This window comes from Delphinus delphis, chromosome 6 (assembly GCF_949987515.2).
Source record: "Delphinus delphis chromosome 6, mDelDel1.2, whole genome shotgun sequence".
NCBI classification, from domain to species: domain Eukaryota; kingdom Metazoa; phylum Chordata; class Mammalia; order Artiodactyla; family Delphinidae; genus Delphinus; species Delphinus delphis.
In genome coordinates, this window is record NC_082688.1 from 12,807,270 (window position 1) to 12,826,997 (window position 19,728).

Below are 19,728 nucleotides of genomic sequence, written 5' to 3' on the forward strand. Positions count from 1 at the left end.
AGCACAATTCACAACAGCCGAAAAGTGGAAGCCACCCAGGCATCCACTGATGAATGGGTAAACCGCATGTGGTCGATACACGCAGCGGAATATCATTCAGCCTTTAAAAGGAAGGAAATTCTGACACAAGCCACGATGCGGAGGGATCTTGAGGACATGGCGCTAAGTGAAATAAGCCAGACACAAAAGGGCAGCTACTGTCCGATTCCACTAATATGAGGTCCCTAGTGGAGTCAGATTCATAGAGACAGAAAGTAGGATGGTGGTTGCCAGGGGCTGGGGGCAATGGGGCGTCAGTGTTTAATGGGCACAGAGTTTTATTACCCATTTCTGGAGATGGACAGTGGTGATGTTTACACAACAGTATGAATGTACTTAATGGCACTGTATCCATAAAAATGGTTAAAATGGTACGTTTTATGTTTACATAAATTTTATGAAAATGTTTGTAAATTTTTTTTTAAGCATTTTGCCCCACATCACACAACTAGGAAGTCCAGCCCACACCTTTGCCTCTCACACCCTTGCCCCTTATCCTGAGCTCTCTGCCTGTAGCTGTTCCCCATCTTCTAGGCTGGCTGGGATCACATGGGAAAGTTCCTTGCATCTCTGAGCCTGTTTGTCCTCAGGAGAGGAAGAACATAGTGTTGTGAGGATTAGATGAGTTCATACGCATCACAGTCCTGGCAGAGAGAAAATTCTCATTACATCTCATTACATATTATTACTGTTCTTATGTCAGAACGCCCTGACTGGTAACAGCACAGACTGGAATCCATGGTTCGGCACTTGTGAGCTGTATGACCTTTTGTTTTTAACTTATTATTATTTGGGCCACGCCGCACAGCATGTGGGATCTTAGTTCCCCGACCAGGGATCGAACCCGAGCCCCCTGCAGTGGGAGCATGAAGTCTTCACCACTGCCCTGCCGGGGAAGTCCCGTGAGCTGGGTGACCTTGTGCAAACGACTTAACCTGCCTGAGCCTCAGTTTCCACCTATAAAGAGGGGCTGATAGTTCCTACCTGGCGGGGAGGAGGGCGACACTAAATCACACCTGGATGTCATAGCCTGTGATAAACAGCAGCTGTTCCTGTGCGGACATGAGATCACAGTTTATGCAAGGAAAAAATTAACAGAGTGACATGACTAGTACATTTAACATTCTTCTCTACCTCCGCACCGTTTTATAGGTAGAAACAGCACCTCCCCTCTGGTAGCTGAGGTGTTCACAGAATCCTGAGATTACACCTTTGTGTTGGCTTCACTAACACATAGTGTCTGATTTGTCTTACAAAGGAGAACCATTCGGCCAAGTCTAAGTAACTGGGCGCCTGCTGTGGGCCTGGCCCCAAGCTGCTGCCGGAGAGCCAGCAGTGAGAAAGATGGGGGGCCCGGCTGCAGAGAGCTAACACTGGCCAAAGGAAGAGCCAGGGATGCTATCACAGCAAACTGTACCAGCAGTTAGGAAACCTGGGTTCTTCCTGACCCCCAAAACCCAAGTGCCAGGAAAACTTGGACAAATCACTTCCCGTATCCAGAACTAAGTCTTTTGTACAGAACGGGGACCTCAAACTTGCCAGTCCCTGACTTGAAGCTATTTCCTTTCTAAATGTGTTGATTCCGTTGCCCCGATGCTCTCTCTGGGAGCAGCCCGCAGGGTATTCGGGGGAGGTTGGACCAGAGTCACTGCCTTCGGTGCTAGACAGACCTGGCCTTGGGAGCTTAGCAGTCAGCCAGGATGGGCTTGAGCTCATGGGTGCCGGGACCCCAGCGGCATGTTGGCGAGGAAGGGGAGGATGCTGGGGCCAAGCGGAGCCTGGGACGCAGAGACCCGGAGCCGGAACTGGAGGCTAAGGCTGCAAGGATTAGGACAGGAGATTCCACAGCCGGGGAGGCTCTGAGCTAACTGGGAGCTGGGCATGGCTTGTGGACAACTTGTGTGTCTGCTGTCGGGGAGCTTCCTGCCTGGAGCATCTTGGGGAGGCTGCTTCACGGCCCACGTTGCCCTTCACCTGTAGGGCTGCGTCCCGGCACTTTCCGAATTGCTGGTCTGCCCTCTGGTCCTCTCTCGATCTCCTGCCACGGCAGGGTCTGCTCATTTCACACGGGATGCTGCACCCGTGCATTCTTATCTCAGGCCAGAATGGAGTCAGATCCGGCCAAGCCGTGTTCAGGGCCTGGGAATCATTGGTATGTGCACCGGCAAAGCGCTTCCTAGTCAGATTCTCAGTAGCAAACCGAAGTCGATTAACGGGGCGGGCGGGGTGGGGGGGAGATAGATGGCAGGTTATCATTCAGCCACGGCTGCCATCCATACGCATGAAGTCAAGGGACCTGACTCCCTTGCAGAATTAAGCATAACTTTTAGAGGGACCAGTTTCTGAGCACTTGCTACCTCCTACCCCCCTCTACCCCCGATCACTTCCCTACAAGCCAGAGCAAATGTGGCTTCAGGTCTGGAGAAGCAGAGGACACCGCTCGGGCCGCCCACGTGCAATCTATGTTCTTGAAGCGTTTGATGGGCTTCTGCCACTTAAGGAATTGGTCACATTTACGAAGTGAGAGAGTGGCATGGACGTATATACACTACCAAACGTAAAGTAGATAGCTAGTGGGAAGCAGCCACATAGCACAGGGAGATCAGCTCGGTGCTTTGTGACCACCTAGAGGGGTGGGATAGGGAGGGTGGGAGGGAGATGCAAGAGGGAGGGGATATGGGGATATATGTATACGTATAGCTGATTCAGTTTGTTATAAAGCAGAAACTAACACACCATTGTAAAGCAATTACACTCCAACAAAGATGTTAAAAAAAAAAAAAAGCAATTGGTCACATTTAGAAATATTCAGCTTCAGTGAACACGTCATGGCTGTGTATAGGAAAAACATACTATTATCTCTAGAGCTCACCTGAAACAACAGGCTTGTTCCTGAAACAGATGTTTTGTAAAACCTGCCATGACAGGCTCATCAGAGCTGGAGATGGGCCAGCGCTGGGTTACTGGCCCCACAAGGGCACAGACATCCCTGCCGGCTTCCTGTCCATCCCCTGCACCTGGGCCAGAGGAGAGGCTCCCCGTGGCTCCTCTTTCTGGCTCTTGGGTTCTAAAGTTAAACATTTTACAAGCTTGATATTATTGTAGACAGAGGCAGCCAGCCAGGTGTGACCTGGGGAGAAGTTTCCAACATAATGACTCAGAATATGTCATTTGGTCCAACTAACATTTATCGAGGGCCTACTATGAACCAGCCACTATTCTAATTGCTTTCAGGTATATTACTTTGCAGTAACTCTCTGAGGTTACCCATTTCAGAGATGAGGAAACTGAGAGCTTGTCTTGGTTTCCTAGGGCTGCTGTAACAAGTTACCACACACGTAGTGGCTTAAAACAACAGAAATGTACTCTCTCACAGTTCTGGAGGCCAGAAGTCTAAAATCCCAAGGTGCCAGCACGGCTGTGCTTCCCTCCTAAGGCTTTAGGAATCTTTTCTTGCTCTTTCCAGGTTCTGGTGGTGTTTCTTGGTTTGTGGCAGCATCACTCCAACCTCTGCCTTTGTCTTCACGTAGCGTCTTCTGTGTGTGTGTCTGTGTCAGGTCTCCCTCTGACTTTCTCTTCTGAGGATACCTGCCACTAGGTTTAGGGCCTACTCTAAATCCAGGATAATCTTGTTGCGGCGAGCGGGGGCTACTCTTCGTTGTGGTGCGCGGGCTTCTCATTGCGGTGGCTTCTCTTGTTGCGGAGCACGGGCTCTAGGGCGCACGGGCTTCAGTAGTTGTGGCACGAGGGCTCAGTAGCTGTGGCGCACGGGCTTAGTTGCTCCCCAGCATGTGGGATCTTCCCTGACCAGGGATCAAACCCGTGTCCCCTGCATTGGCAGGCGGATTCTCAACCACTGCGCCACCAGGGAAGTCCCCAGGATAATCTTGAGATTCTTAACTTGATTACATCTGCAAAAACCCTTTTCCAAATAAGGTCACATTGACAGATTCGAGGGGTTTAGGGCCACCATTCAGCTCGCTATAGACCTCTAGCTATTATCTGGTTGTTTCCTGAAGCCCACACAGCGAGAAAGGGTCGCGTTGGGGAGTAGACCCTGCTGGCTGGCTCTGAGGGGGCCCTCGGTCAGGTCTTCGCCACCCAGACGCTATGAGACAGGCCCCTGTGCTTAAGAAACCTACATCTGGGTGGGAAGGAGCTTTGCGTGTTGGTTACGAGTGAGTCTAGCTGATCCAGATGACCTTGCGCAAATTATGTGACCACTCTCGTGTCTCATACGGAAAGTGTGACGTGTGGAAAATGGGAATCATATTAAGAATAACAAGGACCTCAAAAGATTGCTGCGGTGCGGGGAGATCCAATGAGAGGATCAAATGAGAGGAGGAGATCAGCAAGGTCCCAGGACCCTGATCCCATAGCCTCTGCCAGTAACCACCGTGCTCCATGCTTCCACCTGTAGGACCTCTCCAAATATTTGAATCCGAGCCTCTGAATGGAAAAAGAACAGTGTGTGTTGGGGGGGGCTTCTGTTCAGGTCCCCAGAAACCAGGGTGAGGAAGAGGAGGAAGCCACAGCTGACTTTAGGGTTTTGAGCTTGGTTCACTGGGAGGATGAAGTTGCCAGTAACAACATGGAAACAGCAAGAAGCTGGTTGGGGGTGGGGAGGTGGGAGATGGACTGGGAATAAATTGTCTTGAGCTTGGGGGCCAGGGGGATATCTGGGTAGATCTGACTGGCAGGCGTTGGACTTAGAAGGTGACTTTTAAAAGCTACACAGAGCTTAAGAGTGAAGGAAAGAATTGAACATGTTTGGCAAGTTCAAGTGCTGTCAGAGATTAAGCCTTTTGCCGGTGCGGGGGAGGGGGTGGAGGGCAGAGGGCGAACCAGAAAAGGGAAAATGAACGTTGTGTTCACACGCTTTGGTTCGTGGTCACAGCACCCCATTTTCCGGCCAGCAAAGTGGGCGCGCCGCTTTTTTCTCCCCAAGCTGTTGCTCAGGTTGCATTAGATCATGGATGGGAAATTGCTGCAGAGACTGTGCACCAAACGGTAGCAAGGGGCATCAGGTATGGGCCTCAGCCACGTCTCCCCAGATCCTGAGCACGACAGGAGAGGCACAAGGGCACCCTTCCTACCTCTGTATTGTGGCTGAGGAAGCAGTAACTGCTCGTTCACCAGGTTTGAAGTGGCCTTGATGGTGGACTCTATTCATCGTCACCAAATGAACCATATAATAAAAACTGGAATTTCTCCATTCCCTGGCGAGGGGTGGAAGCTTTCGCCACGATTTTTGTTTTTTGGAAAAGCAAGCAGAGCACTTCTCTCACGAGCCTTGTGGAGCGCTTCTGCTGCGACGGGGTAGGTCACTCAACGTTGCCATGACGACCAAGGAAGAGGCCAGCTCTGACTTCAGCTCTTAGTTTCAGGGAAACTAAGTGACAGACTCTTTTGTTTTCTTTCTTGGGGAAGGGGTGCCCCACAACCTTCCCGTTGGCATGGAAACCTTTCACTCCCACCAGGTGAGGTGGTCACATGGGGAGATTAATTTATTTGAATGGGCATCTGGAGAGACCACTGTGAAAGGAGAAAGCGTCAGGACACGGTGGTTCTGGCCATTATGACATGATAAGCACCCCGCTCCTCGGGGAGGGGTGGTGGGTGGGCACCGTGGCCTCTAGACCCCAGTCTGTGTGTCTCCAAATCGCTGGAACTTTTCAGCTGCCTTTTATCAAGGACCAGTAATTTGTCTGGCATTATACGAGCTGCTTTATATGTGGTGTTACACTTAGTGCTCACTGCAACCCTGTGCATTGGTATTATTGTCACGTTTTGCAAATGAGGAAACTGATGCTCAGAGAGGTTAAGTACCTTCCCCAAGGTCACTCAGCTGGCAAGTGACCGTGTCGGAGCTCAAACCCAGACCTGCTTGCTGCATAATCCCTACAACTCTTGCCATTCTGCCGCCCCGCCTTAACCTTGTACTTGAACTTACACGAGCTCTCCGGAGTCTCTAGAGCCATCAGGGAGACATCGTCTAAAAAACGTACCACGATAACTAAACATTTAATACTTCTGTGAGAAACGCCACTGTAAACTGTCTGGATGCCTGCTTGGGAAATTAGGCAATGACAAGATAAATTAAATACTTTAATGGATGTTGACAACAACTCTATGCTAGGGGAATTCAAATTGCATAAAGAAAAAAGTTAGACTTTCTCTCTGGACCTGATTTCTAATATGCATGCCTAATTTATTAGCCACATTTTTTAAAATCTAATTTTGTTAGGACCAAAGTTCTTGGAGGAAAAAAGTGTTGTGGGTTGGAGGAGGCGGTTAAATCTTCCTGGAGGAGGCTGGGCTTGCTCTGACCCCATGTGCATGATTTTTGAGGGGGGTGTTCGATAAATACACATCGAATGAATGATAACCGCTACCATTGCTTTCTCACTTACTAAGCTCTGGCCAGGATGCTAGCCCCTTGTTTTATGTCCTCCCATTGAATCCCTCCATACCTCTGCGATCGGGGTTCTACTGTCCATCTCCATTTTCCAGAACAGAAACGGAGGCTAAGTGATAGAGCCACTTTCCCAAAGCCATACCCTTAGTAAGGAGTGGAACCAGAAGGACTATTATTCTTTTTTTTTTTTAAACTTGCCAACTATTCTTCCTTCCTTCCTTCCTTCCTTCCTTCCTTCCTTCCTTCCTTCCTTCCTTCCTTCCTTCCTTCTTTCTTTCTTTCTTTCTTTCCTTTCTGTAGTTGTGGCACGTGGGCTCAGTAGTTGTGGCTCACGGGCTTAGTTGCTCCCCAGCACGTGGGATCTTCCCAGACCAGGGCTCAAACCCGTGTCCCCTGCATTGGCAGGCAGATTCTTAACCACTGTGCCACCAGGGAAGTCCTGACTATTATTCTTATTACCATAAATTATTATTGTATTATTACCCTAAAAATGGCTTTATAGAACCTCAAGCTGAAAATGACACCCAGAGGTCACCCTGCCCATTTTCTTCAGGCAAAATTACAGCAAATTCTTCATGTCATTTGTCTTAAAGAATACTGTTCTTACACAGTCATTTATCTGCGTGTCTTTTGTCTGTTTGCTTTTTGCATCACCTATTAGATGTAGAGTACTATGAGGGGAACGAACATGGATGCTATCTTTGGCAGACTCACAGTCTCTGGGAGAAAGAAGCCGCAGACTTAAATAGCCATAATATAAGTTCAGAAGATGACACATTTCACAAGAGAGGTGCAAATGAAGTGCTGTGGGGAATCCAGAAGAGGGTATTTTGGGTAGGAGGGATCAGGGAAGGCTCAGGGCCAGCTGGCATTTGAAGTGAGCTTTGCAGGATGAGTAGGATTGGGGCCTGGCTATTGGTGAGAAGGGGTGAGTGGAACACAAGCACCCAGGCACAGCATGCACCCCTGAAGCATCTCCACGTGTAACTGAGGTCGCCCAGGGAGACTGTGTAGGGCAGGAGGCGGGCCAAGGGCAGAGGCTCAGCACACCGTCTACCACGAAGGGTCCTCAGAGGAGGAAAAGCAGAGGATGGAAAGACACCAGGAGAATGCAGGGGCATAGAAGGAGAGTTTCAGAAAAAGAGTAGCTGACTGCATCGGATGCTATGAAGAAGCCGAATTAGGGGAAGATCAAGGAGGTCCGTGGCAACAAGGAGGTCGGTGGTAACCTTTGAGAGAGCAGCGTGTTCAGAGCAGTAAAAACAGAAGCCAGCCACTCATCCTGAGGCCAGGAGGGGATCAGCACAGAGGGACTTTCTCTAGGTCGTGCCCCACCTGGAGAGGGCTGTGATTACAGTCTCCTAGCGGAGGGCCAGCAGAGAACCCCCCACCCCCACCCTGGGCACTGCCCAACCTCATGCAGGAAGCCTGGAGAGAACAGACTCTTGCGAGTCAGACAGACCCAGGTCACCGTGTAGGGGGTGCGTGACCTTGAGTACGTACTTTATTTTACCTGAGCTCAGCTTCGTCTGATGGACAAGAGCTATCGCTTCTTGAGTGCTTAGGGCATGCTGGGTACGATTCTAAGTGCTCTGCATACATTAGCCCATTTAATCGTCACAACAGTGCTACGATGTAGGTAGAGTTATCGTCCCCATGATACAGATGAAGACACCAAGGCACGAGCAGATTAAGACACTTTCCCAAGGTCATCAGCTAGTTATGGACAGGGCAAGGATTCCAACCCAAGCATGGCTCTGGGATATATGTTAGTATCTCCACCTTAAGGTCTCAGTGTGGCTTAAGCAGGGTAATCAGTACACGGGAGAGCTCCTAGCCCAGAGGAGGCTCAATAAGAATTACTCCCTTTCCCTGACCCACTGCAAATTCAAAGTCAGGCAGCCTGGCCTGAGAGAGGCCTGGGGGACCAACCTCACGAGTCCTCACTCACATTAGTGAAAATGTCATGCAGAATGACACACACAGAATCACCTTGCAGAGTCGGGTGCAAATGCCACGAGCCCCTGGGACAGAGTCCAGTGAGAATTGTTTTGCATTCAACACCCACGCGGCAGGGATTGGCCAGCTGCCGCCCTGCGAATCAGTGACAAGTGAAATTCACAAAGCGAGCAGATTTCATCTGAAGTCTGGAGGAAGGAGTATATTTGACCAGGATATGCCTACTGAATCCCTGACTAAGGGTTCACTGGGTGCACAGTATACAGAAGGGAATTAGGATTACCATAGAAGAGGAACTGGGGTTTGGATGAAATTGAATGCCAAAAAGAATTACAGTCTAGGCAAAGGATGACTTCTGTGCGTGGGTTTCCCCACTTACTGTCTGGCTTCATGCAGCCCTATACTTTGGTGCAGAACTGTGTTCAGGCATTAAAATGCTTTTTGTTGCGGATAGGCTCTGAGGATGTAATTAAAAGGATCCCTTCATTAGCAGAACTGTACAACGCAAGCTCACGTTGGCCTTTTCTGCTAATTTTGGAGGTGGTGAAACAGAGGCTAATCCAACCACTAATTACAACCGTCACACAGACAGTGCCTTGCTGTCGCTCCTAGGAAGTCTTTGTTCTCCCCAAATGTTGACAGTATATTCCCAGTAACTGGGAGAGAAAAACGTGGAAGAAAGATTCATTCTGGCAACCAGAAGGAGGGCTGTGGCAGCATAGGGGTTAAAAATGTGACCTCTGGAGTGAGGCCACTGGATTCCAGTCTGAGTCTTATCCCTGACGCAGCTGACTTAACTTCTCAAAGCGTCAGCATCCTCAGATGTCAACTGGAGTCAATCATTGTGTCTAATTGATAGAATGGACACGGGAACTCACTGAAACAATGACTATTTTCACTACCGGTTATTCTGAACAGTGCCAGGAACTGTGTAGGGGTTATCGTCATAAACAAACAAGAGAGGTGTCACCCTTCCAGGCTTCCAGTCCAGTGAGAGAAACAGGCATCAAACAGACAATTGCACAAATACAAATAACCATATAGGTATAATTGTGACAACGACTCTGAAGAAAAAAATAATGGTGACGGCAATGATGATGACGTACAAAGCCTGGAATGTTATATAGAAAAGCATGGTTGATTGAACTCTGGAAGCTATGGGAAGCTTTTTGGGAAAGGTGATACAGAATCTCAGATTTGAAGGACGAGTGTTTTTCAAGTGGATACTTTGGGAAAGAGCATTTATAAAAAAGAGGGAGGAACGTGGAACGTAGACAACAAGGCAGGCAAAGCAGGCAGCGACCAGACCCGCCAGGCCCCGAGCTCTCTGGCCGAGGGTGAGGCCCTGTCCAGCGGGCCTCGGGCAGCCCGTGCAGGCCAGGCTTGTCATTTGAAAACCGTTCCTCCAGGATCCAGCGAAAAACTAAGCACGAGCCCAGTCATCCACAGAAGGACAGTGGCCAGCTACTTAGTGGGTTTAAACAGGGACTCTGCAGCCCTTCGGGCAAAAAGATTTCTCCTCCATGCCGGCCAGCGTAGTCGGATGCGTCTGAAGCTGCTCATTCGGAATCAGAATTTTGGCCACTCTGGTGTTTTAGCTCAATAGTGGTGTCGGGTTTTTTTGTTTTTTTGTTTTTTTCTTTCTGTTTTCAAGGTTCTGAACTGGAAGTCAGAACTGGGCCTGCCCTTGCTACCACCATCTTTCCCTTGATGCCTCCCCTCAAGCAAGTGGCTCTGCTTTGACGTCCCAGTGTTATTTCAGAAGGAAAATGAGACGAGATGATCGCTAGGCCCTTTCTACTCCTCAGTTTAACTTTTGTTTTATGTGGGGCGCAGCAGATATCCCTCTCTGTGCACGATTCTGTGACATCAGTAATCCTCAGTAGAGAACCAGGGTCTCAGATAAGGGCCAGTTATCCAGGGAGGCCCGAGATAATGAGACTCACTTATTTAGGGGATTTGTTTAGGTTCGGACAAGAGGGTAGGTGCAGTCTTGACCCCGGGCGGCCTGCTGTGAGATTCCCCAGATGGCCCACAGGCAGTGGAAGGAGCAAGAGAACAATACAGTGTCTAGTCACGTGGGCTGGGGGTGGGGCAGAATGCCAAAAAGTGGTTAAAGAAAGCCTGTATTCTCCTGAGTTCCCGGAGGTGTGTGCCGATCTCTCCCACTGAAGCTGGGGACAAGACAGTGAACCCCTCGAGATGATGACACATGGGAGAGGAAGATGCTGGTGATTATAACCAAAGTGGCTAACAGGAATTGGGGCACCATGCTAAGTACCACGTATCCATTTTCTCTGTAATTACATCAGTCCTATAGTTTAGGTACCATTATTATTCCCACTTTATATAAGAGGATACTGAAGCTTTGAGGTTATATGACTTGCCTGAGGTCACCCAGCTGAAGAATACAGAGCTGGGATTCCAGCGGTGACTCTGGACTAACCCCAGAGCCCACGCCCGGGTTCCCCAGGCCGGCGCCTGTGGGGAGGAGCTGTCTGGCAGCATCTCCTCCCACCCTCCCCTGCCTGAGTGACGGTACATTTCACCGTCTCTTACTGCCCGTGCCCAGAGACAAAGAAAGCAAGAGGGACCAGGGCGACTCACGCCGGGCAGAGGGGCAGAGCAGAGAGAGCCCTGTGGGAAAAGAACCCCTTTGGGAGGTCTTGGTTAAACGAGCTGCCGGTTCGTTCATCTGGAAGATGAGAGGGCCGGGCCACATGACCCCTAAAGGCACTTCCGGCTCGGAGAGGGCCGGGCCACATGACCCCTAAAGGCACTTCCGGCTCGGAAATGGCCTGAGTTCTGGGTCTGCGGGAAAGGGGGCCTTAGACTAGGTCTGTATGCTTGTTCTTTTGTTAATTCGTTGCCTGGCCCGATGGGTAGATGTTCGTGCGGCAGATCCAGCCTGGTGGCTCCGGGAATTCATCCCAGGCGGGGGCAGAGACCGAGTCTGCTGCTGCCGCCATTGGGGGCCTCCATGAATTCCCACACATGCGACACGCAGTGCCTCAGTGATCGTGTGGGCCTGAAACCGTAAAACAGAGATTGATTTGTTGGGCAGTGGAAGTGGAACAGCCCCATCCAGATATATCGTCACACTGAGGTCAGTTACAACTCCCCCCCGAGCCAGCAGAATCGTCTGCATGCTCTACACATAGGCTGTGTTTTTGATCCTAAAGAATGCAGCAGTTTTGTGCTGGGCTTAGACTAAGTGCCCTCCCAACCGCTCTCCCTCGTAAGTAGGAGGAGACTCCTCTCCCATTGAAAAGGAGGAGAAAATGAGTTCAGAGAAGTTTCGTAACTACACTGAGTTGTAACATGATGGAGTGGAAAGGACCTGGGCTTTGAACTCAAGCAGATCCTTGTTCAAATCCTCACTCAGCCATTTAATAGCTGAGTGACCTTTGGAAAGTAGCCTAACCTCTCTGAAGCTCATTTGTCAGCAGTAGAATGGAGCCACTTATTATACCTAACTCATAAGGATCATTGCCAGGGTCAAATGAGATGTTACGAGTAACCGACCTGACTCTCAGATATTTAATGCCCGGTAACTCCTCATGTATAGAAGAACCGTAGTGCAGTGGTTAGAAACAAGGACACTGGCACCTGCCTGCCTGGCTCTCTGTCCTGGGTCTACAACCTATTAATTTGTATCTTTGTGCCTTGGTTTCCACATCTGTAAAATGGGAATAATGATAATGCCTGCTTTGTAAGATTTTATCAAGACTAAATGTTTTAAGATGGCAGTTCCTGGCACATAATCAATATCATCACCATTGTGTTTTATTGTTGATGTGACACTGTGCTATGGAAGAAAGTGATTGAGGGAGGTGGAAGCGGCCAGGTGAGCGTTCATAGGAACATTGCACGAAGGGGAGCCAGTGGGAATAGACCCAGCATGGATCTAGGTCTTACAGGGACTAGAGCATCAGCCAGATGCCTCACTAAATCCCTTTCTTCATCACTTTGGAAACACATGCCTCACCCGTCTATCGCCTTCTCTTCAAGAAGTCTATCGCCTTCTCTTCAAACAATATAGCATTGCCATCAAGCAAATGGGGCCCCGTGATGGAAGAGATTTATCAAATGACAGAGCCGGGCTACATGGTAGTTATGTTTATTTTTAGTGACTTTATCCTCCAGCTCTTTTTTTTTTTTTTTTTTTTGCGCTACGTGGGCCTCTCACTGTTGTGGTCTCTCCCGTTGCAGAGCACAGGCTCCGCACACACAGGCTCAGCGGCCATGGCTCATGGGCCCAGCCACTCCGCAGCACGTGGGATCCTCCCAGACCGGGGCACGAACCCGTGTCCCCTGCATCGGCAGGCGGACTCTCAACCACTGCGCCACCAGGGAAGCCCTATCCTCCAGCTCTTTAAATTAGCTGCTGGGCTAACTTAAGGGACTTCTTTGGGGCATTGTTGGCCGTTTCTTCCAGAATGCCAATGTGCCTTTGAAACCCCCAAGGGGCTTGGGGGGGGACATGTCTTGGCCAAACGGCGGGGAAAGGAGCCTGCCTACCTCCCTCCATTTGCCAGGGCCTTCCCGCTGCCCACCAGGTTCTCCTGTCAAGCCACAGGATTGCCCGGGAACATGATCCAGGGCCTTCGCTCCCTTTCACCGAGACCAGTAATTCTTAGACTTCAGCCCGCATCAGAATCCCCACAGGGCTCGCTAAGGCAGAGCTTCTGAGGCCATAGGTCTGGGGTCGGGCCAAGAGTGTGCTTCTCTAACAAGGACTCAGGTGATGCTGCTGCTGCTGACCAGGGACCACGCTTTCAGAATCCCTGAGCTTGAGTGTTCCAGTAGCTTCCTAACATCGTCCACTCCCCCCTCGATCCAGGATACACACTGCTGGCAGATTCATTCATCTTCTCTGAACAGCTGATTTTGCCACTCCTTTCCCCCAAATCGACCACAACCTTGTCATCTCCTACGCTGCCACATCCAAGCTCCCTTGTCCGATACTCAAGATCCTATAAGACCCAGACCCAAGCTGGCTTCCTGGTCATATTCGTACCTGCTCCCCTTCACGTACACGACTAAGACCCAGCAAGCCGACCTACTTCCATGTGCTCCAGGTCCCATCTCTGGGTGCTCACCTGGCCACTCCCACCTGGCTCAGTCATTGTTTATGGATGGGTCTAGTCTTCCCCCCACCGGGTCATGTGCTTCTGGGTAGCTAGGACTGTGTATACCTCACCTGTATAGCCCAGGCCCCTGGGACAGGTAAGTGCTTGAGAAACGGTTCATGAACGAATAAATTATTGAAGGGATGCTTCACTAAAAATGGGAATGATTTCTCTGAGAGAATTCAAGCACCTTCTCTGAAACTGGAACTTGCTGTATCTACCTTCCTATTTTGTTAACTCCCAAGAATATATACATATATAGTTTGTACATCAGAAGAAAAGTCTTTGGTTTGATTTAAATCAAATTGGCACAAGAGCTACATAGTGAGCTAAGCCTTGGGTGTGTAGTGAGACAGTCCGGAGTACAAATTCTGATTCCACCATTGATTTGTGACATTGGGCAAGTATTAAGGTTCTCTGGGCCTCAGGTTCCTAATTTGTAAAATGGGACTAGTTTTTGCCTACCTTGTAGCGTTGTTTTGAGAAACCAGTGAGATCATATATGGATAGTAAGCTGCTTGACACAGAGTGGGTCCCTGATAAATAGTAGTGATTCTTAACAGTAGACTTTCCAGGCAAAATAGTGGTAGGTGGTTTTTCACAGGAGTTTTAATAAAACAAAATTCCATTTTATTTGAAAGACAAGAATAGATAAAACATTCCAGGATTCTTTCCCCTATTTTAATGAATCAAGGACACACCAAATTCAATTTAAGAAAAAATACCCCAAAGGACCCCAAATAAGCTTGATTTATATTTTCTTTACCAGTCACTTCTATTTCATAAGTCTGACTTTTCCGTTAAAATGCTATTAGGTAAAAACAGGACTTTACAGTATTTGTGATAACTTGGATCTCAGTGTGATCATTGGAATTATCTCCAGCAGAATAACCATTTCTCCTTGTTTTATTTCCTCTTATATATCAGCCATATCTTTACTGCCTTCTTCCAGTTGAGTAAAACCACTTCTGCCTGAATTTGTGGTTTTGAGTCCATGAAAATATCTGTGGCTTTGAGGGCCCTTTTCATCCTGAGGTTATTAATTGGGATTCAGGAAGGAAGGGGAATGGTAGTCATCCAGTAAGAAAGGTGAGAGGCTGTCACGGAGAAGAGAAGACAAACCCATCCTGTGAGGCTCTGAGGGTGGGTTGGGATGTGGGCTATGGACACCAGAGGGAGAACAGCCTCTGACGTGCCATGCAGAAAACCTTCCCAGCCTGAGAGGTGCCCTGGAGGTGGTGAGGTCCCCCTCATCAGGTAACCCAAGCTACGGCCACCCCCTTGGATGACCTGCCAGTCAGATGACCCACTGGTGCTAATGTCCTATCTACCTGGGAGTCATTTCTTCTCTAAAATGACATCATTGTGGAAAGGTTAGGAGCTAGATAGAGGTGGTGGTTACACGACATTGTGCATTGCATGCTTTAAAATGGTGAATTTTATGTTACGTACAGTAGACCACAATAAAAGAAAATAGATGACATCGTTGGACAGAATGATCTCCAAGGCTGCTGCTAGCTGTTAACATGTTATGTTTCTGGGAGGGAGCACGTGGCTCAGGGGACTGGCTCCCAGACTCTATTTAGTCAAAGACGAGCCATGTAGACAATATCTGACTGACAGGGAATGGCCAATTAAATTATGGTTCAGGCATTATATGGAATACTATATGTCCATGAGAGATGATGCTCATGAAAACATACTTAATGCCATGGGAAGACACTTACGATATAATGTAAAGTGTAAGGAAAAAGGATTTAAACTACCCATGATGTGATCCTAACTTATAAACATAGATAAAAAATCAAAACATTCGTAGTGTTGATCCCTGAATTGTGGGATTACACATGATGCTGATTCCTTTATACAGTTCTCAGAATGCTTACAAAGACCGTGAATTACTATTGTAATTTTTTAAAAACTATTTAAAAACAAAAAATAAATAACAGTCCTTTGGATTTGGTAACTCCCAGTGTGAACCATGATGTGCTTTGGAATAACAGGGCAGCAAGATGGAAACAGCCCTGGTTAGGAGCACTGATGTGTAATTCCAGTCCAGCCAGGGCAAAGAGCTGCTTCGCCTTGTTGCGCCTCAGTTTCTCCGTCTGGAAGAGGGGTATAAAAATAACAGTGTACTGCACATGTTTTGTGAAGAGCAGATGAGATCCTGAAAGTGGGACGGTTCTGTTGATTGAAGAGTTCTCAGCCCTTTTCTTTGTCATGGAGTGTATTCAAACTGTGTATTTCCAAATCTTTTCTTTAACAAAAACTTAATGAGTGCTTTTGAAGTTAGTGATTGCCACTTATCCAGGAATTTAAGAGCTAATTTCCAGTAACAGTGCTGCTTTTTTTCTCATCTTTCTTCCTGTAACCTTAATGTGAAAACATTTTATTTCATCTGAAGTGTAACCACCTGACTTTTATTTACAGTCTTAAATTCAAGGAGGTGATGATAAAACCAGTTTAGCTGAAGGGAAGTTGCACCCACTCCATCCCACTCCCCCTGGGAATGCAGGGCTTCTCCGGAGGAATAAGGTCCCTCCTCTTTGTAGGAGGGAGCATTTGTTTCCCCGGAACCATCCACATTGTTGAACTTTAGAAGAGGTTTTCCTTTGCGCTTCTCTGGTTCTGCCTGTCCTCGCTTTGAGACCCACTTAGAAGGAACCATGAACAGAACTTACAGGACCTTTTATTCACACAAGGGGGTTCTCTTTCTTGGAGGCTGGCTCCTTGGACCAGCATAAAGAAAAGACCATTTTGGTAGGGCCGTCAAGTATGCTGTTTCTCTCTCGAACCTCTTTCCCGTTTAAACGAGCTTATGGGGTGGGTACAAAGCATCATAACCTTGATGTTTTATTTGAAGCTCACCTTGCTATTAAAAGCAAACTTTCCCAGTTCAATAAATTCAATGAAACATTTCCGAAGAACCTAATATGTGCCAGGTCCTGTGGAAATAGAGTTGAATAAGATGTGGTCCTTGCCTTCAATGAGCTCACAAAACAGTGAGAGGGATTGGCGTGTAAGCAAGTGCAGCGCAGTTGATGAGAGGAGTGAAGAAATCCAAGGGGCAGGAGTGGGACATGAAAGACAGTCTTCAGCACGGTCAAGGGAACAGCTGAGCTGTTCTGAAAGTGGAACAGAAATGTGCCAGGCAGCCAGGGCTGGGAAAGTCTTCAAGGGCTGAGGCAAGCAGGTATGAAGGTACCAAGACAGCCCAGCTTGGTGACTGACAGTGTGCTTGGAAGTGGGAGCTCTGGGGACGAGACCATTTAATAAAGAAAAGAGTAGAAAACGGCCTTGGTATTGAGCTCAGCACCATGGGATGTGGCTCTTCTCTTCCTGGATCTCTTAGCCAGCTGGGCAGTACTTACTGGCCGTTCACACCGCGCTCAGGGTGTTACCAAGTCCAAGCTCGTACTGCTCGCTGCACGACAGGACAATAAATAGACAAGTTGTTGGGGCAAGGAATAGCGCCTTTATTCAGAAAATCAGCAGACTGAGAAGATGGTGGCCTAGCGTCCCAAAGAACCATCTTCCTGGAGTTAGAATTCAGGCTTCTTTTACACTAAAAGGGGAGGGGGTAAAGTCCTGGTTACGTCAGACTCCAGAGGGGATGTGTTCATTTCTTCCTTCCTGCAGCCATTCACAGGTGGGCCTAGTCAGGAGGTTTCCTGTGAGCTAAACAAAGGTATTTTACCTTAACACTCATCACATGGGAGGCAGGGTACCCAGAGACAGCCATTATGTATCATTTAGGCTTACAGGCAACATCCCTTTAGTGATTAACTTGTAGCAAAAGCAAGAGAAAACAAAGGTTAAAGTAAAAGTAACAGATTCAATGTGGAGTCCGATTTGTTGTTCCCTATTACAAGGGTTCTGTCTCTGGAATGGACACACAGGTGGAAAGGGTTACACCTGGCCCCTCATCCGCTATGGGCAGGACGAGACAGGAAAGCAAGGTGAGCTGCAGGTGCAGAGACAGGCCTGAGTGTGGAAGGGGGCTGGGCGTCCAGCAAGCATGGGTCTCTATGTCCAGGCCAGGCCGTGAGTGGGGCGGCAGCAGAGGTCAAGGCCTTGAAGGGTACAGTGTGTCTAAGGCAATGACAAGAAATAAGGAGGGCAGAGAGGGTATCAGGCAGGGCCTTGCGTGCCAGAGGGAGGAGTATGGACTTGATCATGTAGGCACTCAGGAACCACAAAGAACTGTAGGAAGTGCGCATCCCAGCCAGGTCTGCTTTAAAAGGGCACCTCAGGTGCCATGTGGAGGATGGGTCTATGGATGGGAAAGGCCGGAGGTGGGAGACCCCATTGTTAGAGTCCAGGGGAGAGCAGACAAGGCCAGGGCAGGGGGAGAGTGGAGTGGGTTCCAGGGAACATTAAGGATGCTGTGGAGACAGAGGGAGAGGAGGGGTTGGAAACATGCAGATGTTTCCTGCTTGGGTCACTGACAGATGGTGGTGACATTCGAGGAGACAGGGAGTGTGGATTTGGGGTGAGGGGAAATGGTCATGTCGGTGTGAGGTTCCCGCAGGTCACCCTGGAGGGTGAACAGGTGGTAGCTGGATCTGTGTGTCTGGAGGTGAGAAGAACATTCCAGCTGGAGGTGCGTATCTGAGAGTTAGTGGCTGTGAACTTTCTCGAGTATCAGGATAATTTCCGAAGAGAATATCCAGACAGGAATGACAACAGTACGATCATTTTTTTGGTACGAGTTCCAAATAAGAAAATGGTTAAGCTACAAACTCCCGTTGTGCCTGTTCCTAGAATTGGGTGACTGCTGTATCTTTGCACATGGTTCACTGAACTGTCTGTGGCTTCTTGCCAGCCCTCAATGAGATTTTTATATTTCTTAATTATTCAATTACTACCCATAAGTAGGAGTTTGAAATCAAACCCAGACTGCTTCATAATAGAGTATTCTCTTCAGTCATGAGTACGGAAAAGGAAATTGTCCATATTGGGAAGCCAGGATGGTGGAACGGAGGAAGTGTAAGTCTCTGTCCTGGGTTCAAGTTCTGGCTTTGCCACGCCCTAGCCGTGTGAGCTTGGGCAGGTCACTTCTTTGAGGTGAGTTCTCTGGTTTGTACATTAAGAATAGTAATAATACACCCCCCCTGCAGGTTGCTATAAATCTAAAGGAAAGGAGAGTTTGCAAGGGAAAGCAATCTGCGTGCTGCAAAGCCCGCTCTAAATGTTGCTTCTATCATTACCTCCTTGTGTGCTGCAGGTCTCAGCAGCTTGGGAAGCCGTTAGCCTCAAAGGAAGAGCCTTCTGAGAGCGATCTGGCCAGTGCCTCGGCAGGCAGCGCCCATCCCGAAGCCCACCTGCCCTCCATCTGCCTCAAGCAGGTGTTCCCCAAGTATGCAAAGCAGTTCAACTACCTGCGCCTGGTGGACAGGATGGCAAACCTGTTTATCCGGTTCCTGGGTATCAAGGGGACAATGAAGTTGGGACCAACAGGCTTTCGTACCTTCATAAGGTCAGTGAGACCAGCTCCTCTGGCAGGGTGGAGACCAGCCCCACATCTGGCTGGTCCCGTCTCTCTGACTGCGCCTGGGAGAATCTGTGATGCCAGATCACGGCCCCACTTGGGGTTGGATTGGCCCAGCAGCTGGCACTGGGCCTGGCACATAGTAGACTCTAGTTTGTTGAATGAATTAATGAATGTTACGGATGTGACAGTATTCACAACATTATGTTTGTGGTTAGAAAACAGTTCTGCACTACCCTGAGCTAGGTCCTTATTCATATATGAATAATTGCCCCTTGGACTCAGACAGACCTCGTGCTTCTAAAACTGGGGTGATGTTCTCCCAGTGGTACGTGGCTGAGTGCTGAGCTTTTATGAAGCCACAGCAGAGAAACAAGCCACATCTTCCAAAGTGTCAATTCCAGGAGAGAAAAGTTGAATAATTCAGTTGATAAATAATTTAATACATTTGTTCTAATATAAAAATAATGTGGTTATATTATAGAGTATAATACAAAATTTGCATGAATTTTAAAGATAAAACATGAGACAAAGAAATTGTGTTTTTGCCACAGCCTGTGAAATAAGCCATTGCCACTTAATCTCCCAAGATTATTCATTAACTTGCCTCTACCCTCTGGGATACTTTGGGGCAGTACAGGAGCACTTACTAGCTGTGTGACCTTGGGCAAGTTAATGACAGTCTCTGA

At 48.5% G+C, this 19,728-nt stretch overlaps 1 protein-coding gene across 4 annotated transcripts in view; it reads left to right on the forward strand.

Annotated features, from left to right (window-relative positions):
• The window catches only part of TTLL11 (tubulin tyrosine ligase like 11), a 270,093-nt gene that overhangs the window by 189,491 nt on the left and 60,874 nt on the right, over positions 1-19,728 (forward strand). For all 4 annotated transcript variants that reach the window (XM_060014202.1, XM_060014203.1, XM_060014204.1 and 1 more), the window contains one exon: positions 18,776-19,027. In XM_060014202.1, coding sequence (XP_059870185.1) covers positions 18,776-19,027 — 252 coding nt within the window. The remainder of the gene's footprint in view (positions 1-18,775; positions 19,028-19,728) is intronic.